The sequence below is a fragment of the Sceloporus occidentalis genome, unplaced genomic scaffold (genome assembly GCF_023333645.1).
Source record: "Sceloporus occidentalis isolate IW3139 unplaced genomic scaffold, rSceOcc1.0.p SCAF_8, whole genome shotgun sequence".
Taxonomy (NCBI): Eukaryota; Metazoa; Chordata; class Lepidosauria; order Squamata; family Phrynosomatidae; genus Sceloporus; species Sceloporus occidentalis.
This window is the reverse complement of record NW_028316988.1, coordinates 36,150,832-36,169,116: the sequence shown is the minus strand read 5'-3', so window position 1 is coordinate 36,169,116 and position 18,285 is coordinate 36,150,832. Positions and strand designations below refer to the sequence as shown.

Below are 18,285 nucleotides of genomic sequence, written 5' to 3'. Positions count from 1 at the left end.
ATCCCTCCAAAGTCTAAGTCAAGCTTTTCAGAAGTTGCTTTACTCCCCCAAACTAGGGCCGCAGATAAATCGGTGTGTGATCCAAGTTGATGGATTGATTCGACAACAGAGCATGGTTACCACTACCTTTGCCCCGATGGCGTTTCCCCCCTCTAAAATAATCCACTTGTGGTTCACATTCATGCATGAATCAATTCAAAATGGACCTGCTCCAGCCGGCCGAAGGGCAAATTTAAACCAATGCCGATCTGCATCTGGTTCACACTTGCGTGGGATCGATTTATTGAAAAAGACACGGAAAACATCAGCATCAAAAAGATGTGGTTTAAATGGGTCTAGCGCATGGCCACTAAGTGGTTCGGTTCAAGTGCGAACCAGAGTCACTTGTAGCAGTTCAAACCAATTTGCAATCCGATTTAAAAGGTAGTGGGGATCAGGCCAACGTAATCCAGTCTTTGAGCATATCTTTCATTTACATAATTACCAAAATCTGACAGCCCCCACAAGTTAGAAGTGGTGTCGATATTACAGTCTTTCTAATGCTGGAGGCAGTCATGACTGGGGGTGGCCAGTTCAGTGGAGCAAGGAATCAGTTCTGGGTGTAAGTCTGAACTTTAAGGGAGCTAACCAAAGGTGCTGATAAATTTCAATGCCTTTAAAGTTCCACTTTAAAGTTTAGACTAAACCATGGAGCCACACTCCTGAATCCGCAGCACTGGTTGCCAATCCCCCCGATCAGATAGCTGAAGAAGGACTGCTTTAAACAATACAGTGCTAATGCTTTTGCTCCAACCTCTTTGTCTACAACTGGCATTTTCCATTGTAGAAGATTGTTTTAGGGTGTTTTGGGGAACTGAAACCTGAAAAGGAGCTATATAATCCCCACGGGCTGCATGTTCCCTTCCCTTGGTATAGGTAGTTTGGAGTTACATCTTCCAGTGGTCTTAAAACTTAATTGCATGAGGCTAAAAAGCAAAATTATAAGTCTAAATAGTAATAGGTTTGCAGGTACCAAAGAAAGCAGTGGAGGACAGGGGTCTTGGAGATGTCTCATCCAAAGGGTCACCATGGGTCAAGATCAACTGGAGGACAGTTAACAACAACATTTTAAACACCTTTGCCTGATTTGAAAGCTCGCACAATGATGGAGCAATGGCAAAAGTTGGGGCCCAAGAGTTTGACATTTACATTGAGTTCTGATTTTTTCCCCTCATGTTCTAAATAAGTATTTATTTTGAATCGCCACATACAGTAACATCGACGTATACTTTAGCACACAAACAACAGGAGAAAATGAAACACAAGACCTAAACATAAACATAAACGGACTCTTCCTGAACATCGCCTTGGCCCTGAGTAGAATAGTCATTTTTCTCACTTTACAGATCACATTTACTTTACACCACTCTCCGTATCTTTCTCTCCTACATTACTTGGCTTTCTCCTAGATCAGATAGTCTTTCATTCCTCTTTTGTCTTGGATATAATTAATCATCGGTTCCTAACCATTTTTTAATTTTCTTCCTATGATTCTCCTATTAACACACAAGTGAGTTTATCTGTTTCTACATAGTTTCTAACATTTTGTTATGGAAAATGGGGGGGCAGTTGTATAGATTGTATGTCACACACTAGATAGGTTACCAAACAGAGAGAGAGACTACATCTCCCAGGATGCTCTTGGGTAGAGGGAGGAGACAAAGAGGAGGAGGAGGAGGAGGGGAAGGCGGAGAAAAGGGCCGGGGAACCGGGAAGGGCTAGCGCTGGCCTCCGGCTCTGGTCCGGGAAGGGAGCCCCACGTGCGCCTTTGGAAAAGGGGACCCTTTGGAGCGACCCTTTTGGAGAGGGCCCTTTGGAGAGGTCTTTTTGGAGAGGTCTTTTTGCAGAGATCCCTTTGGGGAGGTCCTTTGAGGGCGCATCCTTTTGGGGAGGTCCCTTTGGAAAGGTCTGTTGGGAGGGCTCCCTTTGGAGAGGGCTTTTAGGAGAGCTCCCTTTGGAGAGGCCCTTTTGGAAAGGAGCCATTGGGAGAGACCCTTTCAGAGAGGTTCCTTTGGAGAGGATTTTTTTGGAGCGCTTCCTTTGGACAAGTCCTTTTGGAGAGGCCCCTTTGGAGAGGATTTTGGGGGGAGGCCCCTTTGGCAAGGTCTCTTTGGAGAGACCCTTTCAGAGAGGCTGCTTTGCAGAGATCCCTCTGGAGAGTATTTATTTTTTTGGAGAGCTCCCTTTGGAGAGGTTCTTTGGGGGAGGCATTTGGCTTCCTTCCTTCCCTTCTCTTTCTTGGCCAAGAGCCTGGCTGGCCTCTTCCTTCGTGGCGCGCAATGCTTCCTTTTCCTCCTCCACCTCCTTCTCTGCCTCCTTCCCTCCTTCTCCTCCTCCTTTTTCTTCCAGCCTAAGGGCCCCCAAAGAGGAAGGCTGTCTCTTGCAGGATGCAGCTTCCGAAGGAAAGGCACCGGTGACCCCCGGAGGCTTCCCTTCCCTCCCCCTCCCCCCTCCCCTGAGAGTCGGACCAGAAGGAAAACCCACCTCCCTCCCCTCCAAGAGGCTGCGGCACTTCAGCGATGCTCCGCCGGCAGATCAGCCGCTTGGTGAGTGAGTGAGTGAGTGAGTGAGTGAGTGAGTGAGTGGCTGGCTCCCTCTTGCGCGCCGCAGAGACCACCTTTTGCATGGCTCTCTATCCTGGGGGGCAGTGCTTTGTCTGTAAAAGGAGGTGGGGGGCCTTTTAGGGGTTGCCAAGCTGCCTGCGAAGGTGGAGGCTGGGCATCTTTTCTAATGAGTTCAGCAAGCAGCCCCCCTTGAAATCATCACTCCAAAAGGAGCACCCCCAAAAAAGCCAAGGGTTCATGCTCTCCTCCCCAACCTGCCCACCTTGTTCCCTTCCCTGTTTGAGACCCAGGTCCTGGCACTGCCTTCCCTATCATGCCTTCCTTTCTCTCCTGTTTTGCCAACACATCCTTTCAGGCTTACCACCGCCCTCCTTTTCTTTCTTCTCCTTCTCTTTTCTGTTTTGTTGTTTTGGGGCCACCCCCCAAAATAAAAGGCTAACTCTCGCCCCAATGTGCCCACCCTCTTCTCTTCCATGTTTGAGACCCAGATACTGTCACTTCATCCTCCATCATCCTTTACTTTCACTCTCCTGTTTTACCAACACATCCTTTGAATCTTTGCCCCTCCCTTCTTTGCTTTCTTCTCTTTCATCTCCTTTCTATCTTTGTTGTTTTGGGGCCACCCCAAAAATAAAAGACTAAACCTCTCCCCAATATGCCCACCTTCTTCCCTTCCCTGTTTGATACACAGGCCTTGTCACTGCATGCCCCATCATTCCTTCCTCTCCCCCCTCCTGTTTTACCAACACATTCTTTGAATCTTCATTCACCCTCCCTTCCTTCCTTCCTTCCTTCTTTCTCTTTTCTATCTTTGTTGTTTTGGGGCCACCCCAAAAACAAAGGACTGCTCCCCTTCCCAATGTCCACACTGCCTTCTCTTCCCTGTTTTTTATATAGGTCCTGTCCCTGAAAGCATCCCTCATCCTCCTTTCCTTTCTCTTTCTCTCTTTTTCTTTTTTCTTTCCTTCCTCTCTGCTTTCCCAATCTCTGAGAGCTCAGCAGGTTGGTTGCAACTGGCTGGTCAATTTTGGCTGCATCCACACTGCAGGAATAATCTGGTTTGACATTACTTTAAATGCCTCGGTTCAGTGGCATGGAATTTTGGGAACAGTAGTCTGTTGTGGCCCCAGAGCAGAGCAGAGCCTCAGACTTCCAATTCTCAGAATCCCATAGCATTGAGCTGTGGAAGTTAAAGCAGTGTCAAACCAGATTATTTCTGCAACGTGGACACAGCCCCTCACACACACACACACACACCCTTCCCTTCCCTGGGGATTGGGGGATCCTCTGCAGAAGGGCTTGGCAGCTACATGGCATGTTGGCTTGGCCAGTTTGGGATCCCCTTACCTCCTTTTGTTCTTCCTAACCAGGAGGGAGATAAAATGGGCACACATTGACATGAAGACCTGCAACTGGCTGTGAATGCCAATGTGCCCTGATCTGCAGCTTTCCTGGGTCTGTTGTTTCTGGGGAAAGGGGTAGAAAAGAGAGGCCAAAGCTTTTCCCCATAGAGTGCCTCCTTGAACAGGGTAAAAGCATGGGTTTGAAAGGTTGTGTGTGTTTGTGTATATGTGAAGGAGGATGGAGAGAGAAAGAATTGGGGTGCCCATCTGCCCATGCAATGTTGTGATGTGCCTTCAATCATTTCTGATGTATGGCAACCCTAAGGCGAACCTATCAAGGTTTTCTTGGCAAGTTTTTTCTGAGAGTGTTTGCCATGGCCATCTTCTGAGGATAAGAGAGTGGGACTTGCCCAAGGTCTGGCAGTGGGTTTACATGGCCAAGCCAGGATTAGAACCTTGGTCTCCAAAGTTATAAAGCCCAACCAGGATCCAAATCATAGTCTCCAGAATCATAGATCCTACACAATAAGGAACCCCAAGGCTATCCAAGGGAATCCAATGGCAGCTGATTCTGCATGGATGGATGAGAAGACGGATGGGTTTCCTTTCCAAGGGATTGATCATTGTGGAAGAAGGCAGGGAGCAGAAGGCTGGATGGACTGTGAAATGGTCTCGGAGTTTTGCTTGGATGAAGAAAAGGCACCTCCCTGCAGATAGAAAGATAGTGCATCAGGAAAAAGGCTGCATTAAACGCTTTTTGCCAGTTGGGTGGTTTTAAAAAAAAACAAAACAGGGTGACTTTCTTTTTTAACTGAGTGAAGCATTCAGGAATGAGATTTGCCACTTGAAGTAGGGCCAGGTTTTGCTAAGATAGGCTTCAGATGGTTCAGAAAGGCAAAGTCATGTCGGAGGAGAGAGGTCTGTTGCTAGCTATTAGCTTTGATGGCTACACTGGAACCTCCAAGTACAGTGGCAGTATACCTTTGAATCAGCGTTTGGGAAGCATTACTTTTTGGGGAAGGCTACAGCTTTGGTGGCAGCTATTCTTGCTTTGCTCTGAACGCCTTGTGAGTTTCAAAGAGAGATCCTAAAGCCCATTGCAGAAAACAGGATTACAAAAGCCTTGTTCGGACTCAGATTTTGGTCTGTGGGGTCCCTTGCTTTGGTCACCTTTAGTCCAGTCCTCATCCTTTGACCAGCCTTGGTCAAATGAGGTTCCCCATAGTACTCCAAAATAGGACATGGCCTCATGTCACCTCTCCCTAGCTATGTAGAGGTAGCAAAGCTTGGAAAAAGAAAATGTTTGGCCAGCCACAGAGCCCGAAAAAGCCACAAAAAACTATGGATCCCGGCCATGAAAGCCTTCGACTTCACAAAATATTTGGGGTTTATAGTTCCCAGAAGCCCCCATCCAGCAAGACCACTGACCATGCTTTTGGGGACATTCTGAGTGGGTTCATCCAAAAACCTTTTCAGGCTCAGAGTGGTCGACTGTTTCTGTATATGGATGCTCCATTTAGGTGCACGCTTTGATCTGGGCTTGTGCCCTTGTGTTCGAATTGTATGTACTTTCTCGCCACACAAATGGATTTTATTTTTATTTATTTATTTTTTAATAAGGTGCCCAATATTATGGTTCGAAATCAGATTGAATTCTTCCGGAGGTCTCTGAGCTTCATCTTGCGGTGTTTTCTTAAGAAACGATTCCGTCCAAGCTGTCCTTTCGGTCAGTGCCCATGGAAAATATCCCCCTGCTGGGATGCTGCATTGCCGTGTGTGGCTGAAAACACTGGCCAAAAATTCATCATTCCTGAAGGCTGAGGTATTGCAAGCCTTTCTGTCATGCCTCCCTGTGCTTGCACCGCTAGAGCGAGGAGAAAGCATGGCATCATTGCAGCCGTGGTCACACAGTTGTTTGTTTTCTTCCTTAGCTCAGTGATAAAGTGCATGCTTGGCATACAGAAGGTCTCAGGTTCAATTCCTGGCATCTCTTTCTAGGCCTGGGAAAGACCTCTTATCTGAAACCCTAGAGAGCTCCTGTCCATTAGTGTAAAGAATGCAAACCTGAATGGTCTAATGTTCTAACTTAACCCCCTTCCCCCTGTGCAGGTTGAGTCATTTTAGGAACAAAAATAAATGACAGGCTGGGTATATATCCCTTATTCGAAATGCTTGGAACCAAACATGTTTTGGATTTTAATTAATATTTTTAAATAATTTTGTGCATGAAGCCAAGTTATGTACGTTAAACTGCCAGAAAGCAAAGGTTTCACGGTCTCAGCCATCCGTGAAAAAAACCTTGGGTTTTGGATGATTTGGGGACTCTGGATAAGGGCAACACAACACACACATATAACTTTGTTTGCCATAAATTACTGTGTTTGCTATATTAAAAGTACAATTTGTTTGTAATGTATTTATCAATTGAACTTTTATTTGCCATGAAGTCACCTTTGAGTTATGGTGGCTCTAGAATGAGAGATCATCAAGAGCGCTTGTTATCAGTTGCCATGTTATGCATGCCTTGCAAACATGGCCATGGCATCCTTGGATGGATCCGCACTTCAGAAATAATCTGCTTTGACACCACTTTAACTGCCATGGCTCAATACTATGGAATCCTGGAAACTGTAGTTTGTTGTGGCACCAGAACTCTCTGACAGAGAAGGGTAAACATCTCACAAAACTACAATTCCTTGAATTCTGTGCATTGCACCATGACAGTTAATGTAGTGTCAAACTGGATTGTTCTTACAGTGCGGATGCAGTCCTTGATTGAATCAATCCTTCTTTTCCTACCGTCTTCCATCTTTTTCTTGTGATTCATGTTATTTCATGAGATGTCCACATTGTGACAATCTCACTTTAGCCTAAAATCCAAATTTTTTCACTCCTGATGGAGCTTCAACATCCTGAACCACAAAGAACACTGAAACTATAAGGAACCTCTTTATATTTTTTGCCAGTTTGAGGAGCAGGCAAAAAATAAGATTAAAAATCCCAAACAAAACCCAGTAAACACAGAACTGAACATCAGCATGAATAAACCAGAGAAAATCACTTTGTCTCCACTAGTTTTCCCTAGCGTCAGGCAGATGCAATGCACTGATTTCCTTAAAATGAACTCAGAAAAGGAAACAGACCAGGAATGGTAGTAACCTGATACAGTGCATATACTTACATAAAGTCTTCCTCTTATGTAGTCTTTAGAAAAGATTTCGGGACAATCATTTTGTGAACCCTTTGTCTTAAACTTTCAAGGGATATATTCCATCATCTGTGTTTTTCAGTTTTTCTGGAAAAACGTCAGCGAACCTCTCCTGCTCCAAAAAAAGTTAGAGCTGTTCAGAGGTTTGTCATTGCCTTCCCCTGAGGCTGAGAGAGTGTCACCCAGTGGGTTTCCTGGCAAAGCTGGGAATTGAACCCAAGTATCCAGAGTCATAGTCTAAACCACTATGCTGCACTGGCTCTCCATGAAAGTTAATATCAACTTTTAAAAAACGATCCGTGAACAGATGCCAAACTCTTTGTACACTTTTATCTACAAGGCTTGAATTCTTTGCGTGCTCACCATCGAGAAAGTCCCATCGAACTCAGTGGGGCTTGCCTCTCTGGAGTATTGTGCTATAGGATTGGACTATAAACGTTGTCTCCCTTCTCTTCATTTCCCAATTTCATTTTTGCAGGTTGCCACGTTCTCTTTACACTTCTAAGCGTATGCATTTTGCAACAACGCCTGCTTCCTTTTGCACCTAGCGTTTCAGAGGCAGCTAGTAAAAACTCATAGTAAAGAAAGTTGAGTGTTTCTAACACAATTGTCTGGAAAACCAAGGAGTGCTGTCATCGTTTTTTTTAAAAAATGTAGCTAATTGTATTTGGACAGCTTTAAAAAGGGCTTAGAAGATTCATGGCTGATAAGGCTATCAATGGCTTCTCAGTACCAGCTGTTTGCTGGGAATGCAGGATGGAGAGCACAGTTGTAACTGGGTTTCTTATAGGCATCTGGGTTGAGACTTTGGGAATACATTGCTGGACTCCATGCGCAACTATGGGAAGGCCAGGGATGAATTTCCCCCTAGATCCCTCTCCATAGGTTGCACCCTCCACATCAGGAGGCGCAAATATTTTTATTCCTCTGCAATTCCTCTCAAAATGGTGACAAGTGATGCTTTGCGCACCCTGTCGCCATTTTGGGAAGCACTGCAGAGTAAAACAAAGGTATCTGTGGGTAGTGCCAGGTTCCGAGGTGCTTGTGGAGAATTTTTGCATCTTTTCACGTATTTGAGAAGGGGTCTTTCTGTGTGGTTTAAGGCCCTCCAAAATGCCTTGAATTTTTTTTTAAATAGGGAAATTTGAGGGAGACTTCGGGCCCAAAGTCAGGCCCAAGGACTGCATGCAACGCACAAACCACACTTTGCTAATCCCTAGTAATGCCTCACAGCTTTTATGATTATATTGATCGATTGATTGATAAATTGATTGATTGACCTTTGTATCCCATATTTCACTGTTTGAACTACAACTCTGAGAATCTCCCAGTGGATATCATCAGTGGCTGGGGGATTCTGGGAGGTGTAATCCAAAATCCTCACTTTTACAAGCACTGCTCCAGAGGCAGCCCTGCTGTATGCCTATAGCTAGAGTATAATAATAATAATAATAATAATAATAATAATAATAATAATGTATTATTTATATGCAGCCTTTCCCATAGGATTGAGGCGGCTCATAACATTGTAAGAGCTACTCTTCACGAAGGAGGCAACAACCATATCCTTGGTTGCTGAGACTCTCATGCATTTTCTTTCCAGCGATTTTGTTTGTGTTGTTAAAACACAATAGGAATAAAAAAAGAATGAGAGAGAAAGAGAGAGAAATAGTGCCATTCCTTCACCTCCTTGATTGTTAGCTAGATCCGCTATACATCTTGCTAAAATAACCCTTTTCCAGTGGAGATCAGGGAGAAAAATCTCCTGGGAATGTGCTAACTCCTTTTGACACTAAGCCTGCAAGAATGTGGCTTAGTTTTCATTCCCTGGCCTCAGATTCTCTTTGATTTTCCAGGTTAATAAAGACCAAATGGTGTTATTGCTGTTGTTTTAAACAGCTTCATTTTCAGGACGGAGGATTGACGTCAATCCTGGAGTTAGAGGCGAAAGGAGGGGGGCTTGTTGACTCTTTCCTAGTTTTGCATGTCAGATTTGCTCAGCTAGTATTTGCATATAGGTCAGTGGGTAGTGAAGAAGGGACAACCCTTCCCCAATGTGGGCAGACTCCAATTCCCATCAGCCCCAGCCAGCCTTGCTCATGGTGAAGGATGGGAAAGGAGTAGCACTCCAGCAGTTTGGGTTTCTCATTCTTCGCATAAGAACATAGGCAAAAATATGTACTATAGAACTCAAAGGCTTTCACGGCCAGCATCCATAGTTTTTTTGTGGGTATTTCGGGTTATGTGGCCATGTTCTGGAAGAATTTATTCCTGACGTTTTGCCTGTGTCTCCGAAGATGCGAGCCACAGATGCAGGCGAAATGTCAGGAATAAATTCTTCCAGAAACATGGCCACATAGCCCCCAAAACCCCCCACAAAAATGACTATAGAACTGTTTATTATTGCAGGTAACAAAACCTTTGACAAAGAAGTTCCTTTTTATAAAGCCTCGGCTCCCCTTTTCTATTTTTACTCTGTCTAGCTGAAAGTGTTTTTAGCAGCATCAGAACTGGGAGGATGGTAAAGGAGAACTGATGAAACGCAGACCTTGGATATTGGGTGGCAATAGCCCGTCTGAAGGAATCAATGCAATAAAGGTTTAGCTGGGAAAGAACAAGATAGTACTCTAGCCGATCCTACTGTAGTTGTATGTGTCTGCTTACAACAGGCAAGGTAAACAGGATCTGCCTCCAGAATCTCTTACTGAACAATGTATGATAAACAGAGAGAAAAGGGAAGAACAGATAAGCCTGTTTCATTAGTTATCCTCGACATATTTTTTAAAAAGCACAAGTCTTTAAATTTGGCCACTAAAATGGAAATCGTAAGAAGAGTGGAGGGTGGTAAAAGAACAAGTCGTGCCAGGATACATTTCGGAAGACGCCTTGAAGTGGTCTCTAGAAGGGTCAAAATGTTTTTCTTTGCTTATGCAAGGCTCACCTGACCTGGTTGTTTCATTTCAGATGTACTGTATTTAATATTTAGAGACGTAGGGCCTGAACAGACAGCCAAAATAAAGCTGCTTCGGGTCACTTTGGAGGTATGCTGTTTGAATGACACACACATCTTCAGAGGCCAGAAGCTGTGCCAAAGCTGCGCTCCAGTCCTTTGGATTGGAGCGTGGCTTTGGCGCGACTTCCAGCCTCTTAGGATGCATGCATCATTTAAACAGCATACCTCCAAAGTGACCCGAAGAAGCTTTATTTTGGCCTGTCTGTTCAGGCCCATAGTCATGTCAGTCTGGAATATCACTATGCAAAGGGATCTTGTAGCCCCTTTGCGACTAACTGAGTGAAAGAAGTTGTAGTATGAGCTTTCGTTGACTTGGTCTACTTCCTCAGATGCAAGAGGAGGATGCAATTGTAGTGCTCTTATGCCACTCTAACTATATATTGTTCCCTCCAATATATGAAAACTAGTTGAAGGCTGACGGCTTAACCTTTCCTCTGTTTTTTTCCCTCCTTCTCCTCCTCCTCCTCATCTTTTTCTCTTTCTGTTCTTCACTCCCTGCCAATTGCTTCCTACTCCCTTCTGTTGCGTAAATACGCAGCAGATGGAGGCTCGTAAAACATGGGTTTGCTTTTTACCAAATCTCACACTCCTGTTTGCTCTGAAAAGATATGAAGGCGTAAAGGATTAGGGTGAAGGTGGGACAAGAGATTTGCTTAAAGCACCAGAAAGTTTAGAGTGTCAGGGATGGGCAACTGGTGTTGGTCACTTTTCACGTTGGCTAGTGCTTAAGGAGGAGATCCAGTGTGTTGTATGTGGTTTGAGTGTTCAACTGTGACTTTGCAGACCAGAGTTCAAATCCATGTCCAGCTATGAAAATTCACTGTATGATCGTGGGCAAGTCACATACTCTCAGCCTCAGGGGAAGGCAATATCACTATGATCTTCAGAGATGACAGCCACAGATTCTGGCGAAATGTCAAGAATAAACTCTTCTAGAATATGGCCACATAGCCCGAAAAACCCACAAAAAATTATGGATGCCAGCCATGAAAGCCTTTGACTTCACAATAGAAGTGATGTTCTCATGACTTCAGGTTTGTCGGGTTTGTTGTTGGGGGGCTGATATGTCCCACAATTGGTCCTGGTAGTGTTTGATAGCAACAGTTTAAATTTAGCTGGCTAAGGGACTCCAGGCTTTTGCTAAATGGCCCCAATGTTTTCCACATCCTTAAAAACCATGAGAGCTAGGAGCTTGTCTCATAGATTTGGAAAATGCCCGTAGGTCTCTCGCCTGTTGAGTTTAGAACTGGCACTCTTTCTGCATCTGTAGCCTGCATTCCTTTCCGAAGGGTTGATGTGCGCTTTTGATCTTTTGCATATTATCGTAGAAGACAAAAATTTGGTTTCTCCCTGCCCCACCTTTTTAATACGGTTGAAAGGATTTCTATGGTGCAGTTCTTCCTTCTTCTCTCTTAAACTTCCCCATTGTAGCAGGCCGAAAGCAAAGCTCAAAAAGTTACTCTTTTGGATGACCACTCTTAGGATAGACCAGCCAATGTGGACACTGGCCATTGAGGCTGGGAAATTGCTTGGAATTATGGTCCTTCAAATTAGGTTTTCCAGGTTTTGATCATGACAGTATGTTGGGTTGAGTGGTATCTGGATTTTTGTTGATCTGGTTTTTATCTTTTCTGGTTGCCTTGAGTTGTTGAATTCCTACAGCCCCTCGGGTATTTATAGATATTCAAGTAAGTCCTGCTGATTCCCAATGTATTTCAGTGTCCAGAGCTATCCTATGTTAGTACTAGACTGGCCTTTCTCAGGATCAGCTTGGTCAGTAGAAAAAGGTTTATAGGACCTTTGGGAAAGTTGGAAGCTGACACCCTTTTTTTAAAACACCTGTTTTCAATCATTGTATTAAATGTTATCTGTCTACAGGTGGATAGAGGTTGTGTGTATGTTTTTGTTTGTACTGTCAGTTTTCTGAGCTGCCCTGGGATTCCCAAGATGAAGGGCAAGTTATAAGCCTAGGAAAGAAATAAACCATGCATTAAGCCGGTCCACATGCAGCCGGTGTGAGAATCCCATTTATCTCAGTGTTTAATGAGTGCCGATTTTGGTCTTTGACAGCTGTCGGTCAGGGATCTCCCTTCCTAATGTCACTATTTTCACTGATCTCATCTGGAGAGCCTTCCCTAATGCGCTGAGATTAGGCCAGCTTCTGGATCTGATCCCAGGAGTGTATTAGGAGTCTGGTTGCTTTAAAGGGAAGGATTAGATTGCCATGTAGCTCTGTTGGTAGCTGGGATGTGAGCAGTTGTGGGCAGCCTCTTGGGACAAGAATTGGCAGAATTGTGTCATAACTCTGAAAGAAGGAGCCTTGAGGTGTAATCTTAGCAAAAAATAAAAATTGAATTCTTCTCCTTTGTGCCTTTTCGTTCCTCGGCTGGGTCACTTCGCTGCTGTTTCCTTGCCACTTGTTTTCAGTTTGCAACCATAGCTTTCCTTTGAAGCTAACCTTGAATCTGAACGTGGAACGGCAAAATAAAAAGGCAGCCAGCTCCCAAAAGGTTGCTGTGTTGCGGCAGAGTCTGCAGGAATCCATTTAGTGTCGATTGTGATTGGAGTTGGTGCGGGAAGCGATGGGGGGAGAGCCTGGCTGCCTGAGTGTGAAAATTGGATCCACGGTGCATTTCATTTTCCTCAATTGGAAGAGGCTCAAGCTATTAACTCCCCATTTGAACAATACAGGCAGTGCTGGAGTTGCCGCAGTACCTTAAGTGAATACTGCAGTTTGTATTCTTGGAGGTTGCGGTGACAGTGCCTTCCAGCTTGGAAGGAACGCTGATCTCTAAATACGTTGGGTGAGGAGGTCTGATTTATGAGGCTGTGGAAATTGCCCCTTTAATGCATGCTGGCACCATGAAAAAACCATTTCCCCATCAAAGAGACAGGGCATTGGTTTTGCATCCCGGGATCCATTGCTACTTGATGCGGCACACATAACCTGATGCATTCGAACCAACTGATAATTCATTCTGCCTGCAGTCTCCATTCCAGGAGTATGTTTAACTGCATTATCACAACACCTGGCCTTTTTTTGTTTATTTTTTTGCTTCTTCCCCAGGGTAGTTAAGAATCTGGATGTTATATTGGATGATAACTCCCAATAGTCTTCATCAGTATAATCAATGACAAGAGTGTTGGGAGCTGCAGTTCAGCAACACTTTGAAGGCCACACAGTCTCTATCTCTGTGATCCATAAAATAAGGTTACTCAGAATAATGGTGGTGTTCCATAATGGCCAACTGGCACCCTAAATGCCAAGTACAATTCCTAAGAATATATAAGTGGTTAATTCTGTTTCGCATAATGGTTTGAGTATTAGACTATGGCTCTTGAGGCCAGGGTTCGATTCCCAGCTCAGACATGAAATCCACCTTGGGCAAGTCAAATGTTCTCAGCCTCAGAGGAAGGCAATGGCAAACCTTCTCTGAACAATTCGTGCCAAGAAAACCCCATGATAGGTTTGCCTTAGGGTCACCATAAACTTGATGAGACCAGTGTTACTATTGATGTGGTCCATAAAGGGAGACTAAGATGGGATAAAAACATCGCCACTAGCAATTCCTTTAATCGTTTTCTTGTTGTGTGATTTTTTTTTCCATAGGAGAGGAATCCAATACTTTCTCCTAGCAATCTTCCATGGGGATTAAAGTTTATTTCCAATGTTTATCACTCAAGCAATAAACATTGCTTTTCAAAAAACGAAAATGTACATGCAAACAGCTGGGCTTCTCACTAAAAAATTCACAGGTTGACCATTGAAGAGAACGATGCCAATAAATGTTATTGCTTAGCCGTGGCAAACACTGTCTGGTCCTGCAGAATGGGAAGGGAAACGGTGGCTGCTAACCAGCGTGTGACATCTGAACCGCTTCATTATAAATATTTTATAGAAATATTGAGAAGCAACATACAGCTCAGGTCAGCATGTTGGGTGTTCAAAGAAATGTAAACCTTCCAAATAGTTTTGTGGACGTTCATCTCTTTAGGCATAAGCAATCCTGGCAGCCAAGTAAAAACGTATTCCGAAGGGAATCTACGAGTATAATTCCCAAGATTGGTTTTCCTAGGAGCTTTCGAAATATCCATGATTGTGTATACCAGGGATCAATTCCCAACTCGGTTATGAAACCCACTGGGTGACCTTGGGCAAGTCACACTCTCTCAGCCTCAGGGAAAGGCAATGGCAAACCTCCTCTGAATAAACCTTAGCAAGAAAACCCCATGATCGCCATAAGAGTCGCCATACATGAGAAACAACTTGGAGGCACACAATGACAAACAACTCTCCCATGGCCAAGTAAACAATGTTTGAGCCATTTGGGTGTTTGTGTGTGTAAATGGTGAGGATATTTTAAAAGTAAAATTATATGGCTGCATGTGGTCCATGGGCTTCACTTTGCCTACCCCGTTCCTACATTGCGTCACTGTATCCATGAGGACTAGATGTCTGAACACCCTTGAGAGTTTCAGGATGGGCAACTTGGATCTAGAACGATGACTTAATTATTTTCCCCCCAAAACAACTGTCTATGCTTTGAGTTGCAAGTTACTTTTTATTCTTTTTAATTGTACTGAAAGCTCAATTGGCATTTTTGTCTTAAGCCTCTACCAGCCTGGATCCCCAATGAACTCCACAGGACTTTAGTGGAAACAAGTTAAGCATGCTTTGGATTGTACCTAATGACCCATGGCATTTCTGGCTGTAAAACTTTAAAGGAGGAACTTTGGACACTTTGCTTAAGAAAGGAGAAGTAAGCATGAAACCAGGGAAAGTTTAATATGAAATGAGAATGGAGTCCTTTTTCTGGGTCCAAGAGTGGAAAGCAGTGTTTAGCTTCAAATATCTTTAAACATTCACTGGAAATCTTTTTGTATATATTTATATAAGAACAGGCTATGAGATAGGAAGGTTTTTGAAGAAAGGGATTTTAGGAAGGTGCTGTACTGTTGTTATTGTTTTTGGCTATATACTGATTGAGTGTCCCATATCTGGAATTCCAAAATATTCCAAAATCCAAAATTGTCCACATGGGTGGCTGAGATAGTGACACCTGTGTATGTTCAGCATACACAAACTGTTTCATGCACAGTGTTATTAGAAATATTGTGTATAAAATTACCTTCAGGCTATGTGTATACAAAACATAAATGAATTTCATGTTTAGATGATTCTCATCTTTATAATATCTCATTATGTATGTGCAGATAATCTAGTTTTTTAAAAAAATCCAAAATCCCTCTGGTCCCATCTTCCTTTAAGCTTTTTAAAAAAGTCATTTTCAGATGTACCTTGGTGTACAGAATGGTGTTGTGATTTGAACGTTGGACTAAGATTCTGGGATTACGTATTTCAAAGGTAAATGACCACTTCTACAGGCTTTTCTTTGGGGGGCAGGTCACATCCTGGCTCTATCCCCATGTCTTCCAGAGTCCACCTTTTGACTTTGCGTCTCAAAGTTTGAGACATCTCTTGTTCATTGGAAATGAACAACACAAAAGGAGATGGTGTTGGCTTGTTGCATTATCTGCAACCTTTATATCTTTTTAAACCTCAAGTGTGAGTGATTTTTGGGAGGCGAGAAGCAAACAAAGCAAGTGTTGGATTAAACCCAAGCGCCCATTTCTGAGCGGTCTTCCTGAAAGGAAGCCCAGCCCTTTGCTGGTTTGCCAAAGACCTGATGAATGAACTTCCGGAGTCCTAGTTATACACTATTTCTAATGGCCAGCAATAAACACACTTTGGGGTTTCTCTCTGGCCCCAAAGGAAGGCTTTATTATTATTATTATTATTATTTTCCAGCCTTACAAATGAAAGGGATGCCTCCTTGGTTCCATGAGCCTGTTGGCTTCGCTGGGAAATCTGCAGAACCCAGAGGGAGTGAACTGTGCCAGAAAGCCTACAAATAGCCTTGGCCAACCTTGAGGAGACACACACTTGTCCATGACAACTCCTTCCAACAAAACAAGTTTGCAGGATGTTCAAGGAGACAGAGACATTTAGTCTGAAGAGCCGCCACTGTCTCCTCCTAACTATGTTTTCCAAATTTCTGTGAGTGCTCCTTACCACGGTTGCCAAGAAGATGGTGGCAGAAATGAAGCAGGGTTTTTCCCTCCCTTTCCTTCCTAAGACCACAGCAGAAATCAAAATATTTTCTGTTTTACTTCCTTTTTCACCCCTGTCACTTATATCTTTCTACCCATGCCTTCTCTGGTCATCTTACAAGCGCAGATTGAGTAGCCCTTATTTCCAAAATTGTTCTGACGATTCAGTGTGCACAAATTTGTTTCATGCACAGCATTATTTAAAATATTGTGTATAAAATTACCTTCAGCCTATGTGTATAAGGTATATTGTTGTTGTGTGCCTTCAAGTTTTTCTGACCTATGGCGACCCTAAGGCAACCCTATCAAGGGGTTTTCTTGGGAAGTTTCTTCGGAGGGAAGTTGCCATTGCCTTCCTCTGAGGCTGAGAGAGTGTGACTTGCCCAGGGTTACCCAGTGGGTTTCACATTTCAATGGGGATTTGAACCTTGGTCTCCAGAGTCATCGTCCAATGCTCAAACCACTGCACCACTCTGGCTCTAGTATAAAACATGCGTGTAAAACTTTAATGAATGAATGTAATGCTTATACATGGGTCCCATCTGTAAGATATCTCATTAACAACTAACTCTTGTTAGTTCAAAATACTGAAAGAGGGAGATTTGCAGTCTTCTTTGTGTTTTTTAAAATGATTGTAAAAGTAGAAAGTTGGCTTTGCTACAAAAGCAAGGTCTTACTGCTTTTGGAAAGTGAGTAACGCCAATGGGTTACCCATTTATAAAGTAACAACATTGGGCTAGCGTTCAACCCGGTTCCCAGCAATGACAAACAAAAAGGGTAAGCACTTCTTGTTGTGTGCCTTCAAGTTGTTTCTGACTTACGGCAACCCTATGGGGAACCTATCCCAGGCTTTTCTTGGCAAGAGTTGTTCCAAAGAGGCTTTCCCCCGAGGTTGAGAGCATGCAACTTGCTCAAGGTAATGCAATGGGTTTCATGGCCAAGCTGGAAATCGATCCTGGTATCCTTCCAGCAGTTAAATCTGTGCCTAATCTTGTGTCTTTCTCTTCTAAACTGCAGTTTATTTGAGAACCACCTTAAGACCCACCTTGGATGGGAGAGAAGAGTGGGAGAGGATGCATGATTCATTTTCCTGCAGCTGACTCTCCACTTCCATCAGCTTCTACCATTAGCTCCCATTAAAGAAACATTTCCAGAACAACCTTAGCCATTACATTGCCATTTGTCTGACAAGATGTGGCTGTCCGGAGCAATAATTCATAGCAATATATCCTGCTTTTTTTTTACCATTTCCTAGGCAGGAGATAGATCAGACCCCTACCTGCTTCTCCTCACTGTCAGATGCTTTCAAAGCAATTTCCCTGGCATCCTCCCAGAAACGCACAGATAATGCACTTTTTCATGGCCCTGGTGTATCGTACGGAATCGGAAGCTATAACGTTATTCTAACAAAAGAAAAAAGCTAATGTATTTCTATCAGACTATGTGACTACACTGCAAGAATAATGAGGCTTGACACCATTTCGCTGTGGTTCAATACTTTGGAATTCTGGGATTTGTAGTTTTGTGAGATATTTGGGATTTGAGATATTTAGCCTTCTCTGTCGGAGAGCTCTGGTGCCACAACAAACAACAGCTCCCTGAATTGCATAACACTGAGCCATGGCTGTTTAAAGTGGACAGTTTTGGTTTTTGGAGTATTTTAGATTTTGGGATTCCGGATAAGGGAGACTCAGTCTGTACAGTGGCTAGGGTCTTGTGCTTTTTATGCTTCTTGGCATGCATAGTCCAGGAAAAAGGGGTTTTCAGACTCCTCGTCCTTGTTTATTTGTCAGGCATGTCACACCATAGTTCTCTGATTCTCAAATTACCGGGGATAGCTTTGTCCTGGAAGCCACAAAGAAATGTAACTGAAAGGTCATGATAGCAGTCCGACAATGCATGGTTGTTAATATAGTAAGCAGGGAAAGACGGCACCGCCATTTAGCGTCACAGAATCCTTTTGGCTTATTTTATCACCAAGCTTAGCAACAGGGCTGTCAGTTTTCA

The 18,285-nt window shown here is 43.6% G+C and overlaps 1 protein-coding gene across 1 annotated transcript in view; it reads left to right on the top strand.

Annotated features, from left to right (window-relative positions):
- The first annotated feature begins 1,782 nt into the window (after positions 1–1,782).
- LOC149308689 (phospholipid-transporting ATPase IG-like) overlaps positions 1,783–18,285 on the top strand; it is a 77,685-nt gene continuing 61,182 nt past the window's right edge. The window contains exon 1 of the mRNA XM_089536305.1: positions 1,783–2,585. Coding sequence (XP_089392431.1) covers positions 2,559–2,585 — 27 coding nt within the window. The 5' untranslated portion in view covers positions 1,783–2,558. The remainder of the gene's footprint in view (positions 2,586–18,285) is intronic.